At 47.2% G+C, this 5,000-nt stretch overlaps 1 protein-coding gene across 1 annotated transcript in view; it reads right to left on the reverse strand.

Moving 5' to 3' along the window:
* Positions 1-5,000, reverse strand: part of wg (Wnt family member 1 wingless) — a 58,288-nt gene that overhangs the window by 53,141 nt on the left and 147 nt on the right. Inside the window, exon 2 of the mRNA XM_080270413.1 lies at positions 3,121-3,258. Within this exon, the coding sequence (XP_080126539.1) occupies positions 3,121-3,258 (138 nt within the window). The remainder of the gene's footprint in view (positions 1-3,120; positions 3,259-5,000) is intronic.

A 5,000-nucleotide genomic window follows, 5' to 3' on the forward strand; every position in this document is an offset into this window, starting at 1 on the left:
TAGAATCATCATGTCACTGCAAGAGATGGCCATGCAGGGGTGGTTATTTGCGTGCCGTTGGCGGGTGTGCTTGGCCAGGCAGACCGGGGGGAAAGGTTGCTTAACACCGTCCAATTCTTATTTAGCCTGATGTACTGTATTTGGAATGGTGAGCTGGGACAATAGCTTAACACTAGAATACGATGCTAGTCACGAAGAAGTGCTGTGGCAAGGATATAAGGCTCGGGTTAAGTAAGAAATGAGAAGTGAGCGTCAAGAGGACGAAAATCTGGGCCAAGTTAAGGTGAAAAGAGTATAGCCTCACTCGCCATTTGGTGCTATGGTTACCACCCAGCGTAGTAAAATGTTTCCTGGATTGTAAGTCACTCCGTGTAGAGTCATATAAATACCCGGGAGCCCAGTTCCTCTTAGTAGCTTCCTAACTTTGTGTATCCATGTAAGGGGTGAGGGGGGTGAGGGGGTGAGGGAAGGGGTGAGGGGGGTGAGGGAGTTACTGCAGGCTCTCTCTCCTTTGCCCCAGTATAAGGGTATGTGGGTATAAGGTGGGTAGTATAAGGGTAAGTGGGTATAAGGTGGGTAGGTGAGGCCCACGTATACCTGAAGTGTCTGGGATATTTTCTTCTCTCTGATTTTTTCTTTAATGCGAGGAAGAAGGAACCCAAGGCCAGGAGCCAGCAAAACTGTTCCTCCCAAGAGAAAAACAAAATACAAGAGAGAGCCAAATTCAAGATCCGATCATTTCGAGATGCCTGGACACACTGCGTTTGAAAGACTGGAGATCATAGACAGCTGGAAATACAGACAGAGGGAGACAGTTCCAGAGTTGACCTGTTGCATAAATGAAGGACTGGGAGTAACGGTTAACTCTTGCATTAGAGAGTTGGACAGCGAGAGTGATGTGAATGCAGTGTGTGGCAGCCTCTGCACACCGTGTACCACCAGCCCATACCAACCTTTGCCACCACTCAAGCAACCATTCAGATCATATATTATTTTCTATTAGGCCCATTTTTTCTACAGGTCTTTTGAAAAATTTGTTAAAAATATAAATAGACGAGAACAGGTCATTTTTTTTACATGTGTGTGTTGCGGAATTATTATATATGTTACTCTGTTTTAAGTATTGGAGGAAACTTAACATAAATATTTTTCCCGAATTATTTTATCTTAGGGTGTGAGCCGCACGTCCACCTCCTACGCGACACACCGCCATGCACCTGACCAGGCTGTGAGACCAGCTGGGAAAGATGATATATATGAATCTTATCTATCTATCTATCTCTGAATTTATCTGTCTATCTTTGTCTATGTATCTGTCTATCTATCGTGTGTGAATGTGTATGTTTGTGTAAGCATGTATGTATGGTTTTGTGAATTTGTGTGTGCGTGTGTGTGTGCGTGTGTGTGTGTGTGTGTGTGTGTGTGTGTGTGTGTGTGTGCAATATTTCCTCTTTTCTGCACTAAAATCAGCCAGACACAACAGTATGGGTGTGAGACAGTCTGGAGAGAGAGAGAGAGAGAGAGAGAGTCCAAATATCTTTCCTTTGTTGCAGTCCATATAATACTACATCCATTCCATAGCACTTCTTCATGACTAGCAAGATATTCTACTCTCTCTCTCTCTCTCTCTCTCTCTCTCTCTCTCTCTCTCTCTCTCTCCAGACTGTCTCACACCCATACTGTTGTGTCTGGCTGAGTTTAGTGCGGAAAAGAGAGGAAATATTGCACACACACACACACACACACACACACACCAATAATTCACTCCCCCCACATACACACACAACACATACGCATATATTCGCAAGCCACTCACTTAAACACACACACACACACACACACACACACACACACACACACACACATGAGAGGGTGATCGCTGAGGGTAGCGTTGTGAGAGGCAGACAGAAAAAGACCTGGGATGAGGCCATGGAGTGTGACCTCAGGGAGAAAGGACTGAACAGAGATGCTGCCAGAGATCGAGCAGCGATAGATGCAAGGATGTGGGAGCCTTTATAAATGAAACGAAGGCAAATGACTATCTACTTTTAATCCATCTATCTATTGTTAGACAACTTAATCCCGTAAGGGGTGGCCACAAACAAATCGCCTCCATGTCGCCCTGTCCCCCGCCATCTAACTGTCCTCTCCCCAGCTCACCCCCCCGCTGTCTCACATACCTCTCCACTCCATCCAATCTCATCCTCGGCCTTCCTCTCTATTTTTAATCTCTTTCTACATTATATATATATATATATATATATATATATATATATATATATATATATATATATATATATATATGTGTGTGTGTGTGTGTGTGTGTGTGTGTGTGTGTACGTGATCTATTCTTGGCTGTACCACCATCACCCCAGCGACCGTGTGTGTGTGTGTGTGTGTGTGTGTGTGTGTGTGTGTGTGTGTGTGTGTGTGTGTGTGTGTGTTTCTGTTGGGACATACATTACACATTTATGGTTACGTATCCTGGGAATATTTGGCTGCCTTCTTAGTCACATAAAAAACTACCTCTGAAATGGGGACGTTGAAAGTAATGTGATGGTTGCTTATTGAGAGAGAGAGAGAGAGAGAGAGAGAGAGAGACAGACAGACAGACAGACAGACAGACAGATAGATAAATTGAATGATAGATATATTGATAGACTGACAGATAGACAGACAGATAGACTGACACAAACAGATAGACAGATAGGGAGAGAGAGAGAGAGAGAGAGAGAGAGAGAGAGAGAGAGAGAGGGAGGGGTGTGAGAGAGTGAAAGAGAGTATAAAATGAACAAAGACTGCGAAAAAGACAAATACAAAAAAAATAGGGACCTTGATCGTATAGAGATGGTTGTACGTCCTCTCACCTGCCTTCAGTATCTTGCCAAAAATAATATAATCCTGGTAGGGAACGATAAAAATCACTACAGAAAATAAATCGGTGAAAGAAAAGCATCAGGAAAAAATTAGGGACCTTGATGGTAAAAAGATGGTTGCAAATGCTCCTTCAAGATCTTTCCAAAAATAATATAATCGCTATATAAAATTAAACAGAGAAAGAAAACCATCAGGAAAAAATTAGGGACCTTGATGGTAAAGAGATGGTTGTATATCCCTTACCTGTTGTCACGATCTTGCCAAACAGGGTCTTCTTGGTGAGGAAGGGCGCCGTTGAACAGTTCCACCTCCTGTTGCGGAATTGGTATTGGCACTCGTGAACGGCGGCCCTGGCACCCCTGGCCACCGCCACCAGTGTACCTGAGGGGCGGTGAGTGCAGGTGAGTGGAGGTGTGCTGGGTTCGGTAGGGTGGGGCAGGGTAGGGTGGAGGATGGGGCAGGGTAGGGTAGGGTAGGGTGGGGTAGGATGGGGTAGGGTAGGGTAGAGTTGGATAGGGTTTGGTAGGGTAGGGAGGGGTGGAGTTTAGTTGGGTTGGTTAGGATAGGGTGGGGTAGGGTAGGGTAAGGTTGGGTAGGATGGGGTAGGGTAGGGTAGGGTTGGGTATGGTAAGGTTGGGTAGGATGGGGTAGGGTAAGGTAGGGTGGGGTAGGATGGGGTAGGGTAGGGTAGGGTTGGGTAGGGTAGGGTAGGGTAGGGTTGGGTAGGGTAAGGTAGGGTAAAGTAGGGTAAGGTAGGGCAGACTGGAGTATTGAAGGCTTAAGGTAGCCTCAAAACTCTACTCCTTTCACCTTAACTTGGCCCAGATTTTCGTCTTTTTGCAGCTTATTTCACGTAGCTCAGTGACAGAAAAAGACAATACTACGGCTCTACATCCTCTCCATAGCACTTCTTCGTGACTAGCACCATAATGTAGCGTATCGTTACAACTCTGTCTTCAAGGAGAGATGGCAATTTTGGCCCAAGTTAAAATACAGAGAGTATGGAATTTGCGGAAAGATTAAACACAGCTTAATAATTACATTTGATATTTATAATCCAACCCAACCCACCCCAACTCAACCCAACCCAACCCACCCAACCCCAACCCACCCCACTCCAACCCAACCCAACCCACCCCAACCCAACCCACCCAACCCCAACCCACCCCACCCCAACCCACCCCAACCCAACCCAACCTCACCCAACCCAACCCAACCCACCCCACCGCAACCCACCCCACCCCAACCCAACCCACACCAACCCACACCAACCCCACCCCAACCCACACCAACCCACCCCAACCCAACCCAACCCAACCCACACCAACCCACCCCAACCCACCCCAACCCAACCCAACCCAACCCATCCCAACTCCACCCAACCCAACCCAACCTAAGGGTGCAGCCACACTTGCTCGGAACATGTGTTTGGAACATGTCTCTGACTTTCCCGTAACCCTGGTCACACACATGATCTAATACTCTTGTTAGCCACTTTGTCTCAAGTTGGTAGCACTGGTGTGGACGAAGCATTAAGCTGCCGACGTGAAGCTACCATGGATCTAACGAAGCGTGTCACACTACATAATATATACAGTATTAACCGACACTGCATTGTCGTTGCTAATGGTATATTCAAACCCCATTAGTAGTTGTGCGTCGTGAGTGTGCCGAGACTACGAGTACAGTATGTTAGCCTTAACTCTCCACACTCACTCCCGCCGACGACAATTGCGGTGGACATTGCTGGCACTATATCTGAGGCGTTGGCTGCTTGGATACTCTGAGCAAGGAATTGAGACTGCGGTAGGAATCACCCGTAGCCAGACACTTTCTTGTTAGTAGGTCCAATATTGTTTACTTGGCGTTCAAAGTTTGGTTTCGACATCCTGGAGAAATTCTGGAATGATGCACAGTCAACCCAGCCCAACCCAACCCAACCCAACCCCACCCAACCCAACCCAACCCAACCCGACCCAATCCAACCCAACCCAACCCAACCCCACCCCACCCCACCCCACCCAACCCAACCCAACCCGACCCAACCCAACCCAACCCCACCCAACCCCACCCAACCCCACCCCACCCAACCCCAACCCAACCCAACCCCACCCAACCCAGCC

The sequence above is a fragment of the Coenobita brevimanus genome, chromosome 40 (genome assembly GCF_032717465.1).
Source record: "Coenobita brevimanus isolate Jiangsu-jjx chromosome 40, ASM3271746v2, whole genome shotgun sequence".
In the NCBI taxonomy this organism is placed as follows: Eukaryota; Metazoa; Arthropoda; class Malacostraca; order Decapoda; family Coenobitidae; genus Coenobita; species Coenobita brevimanus.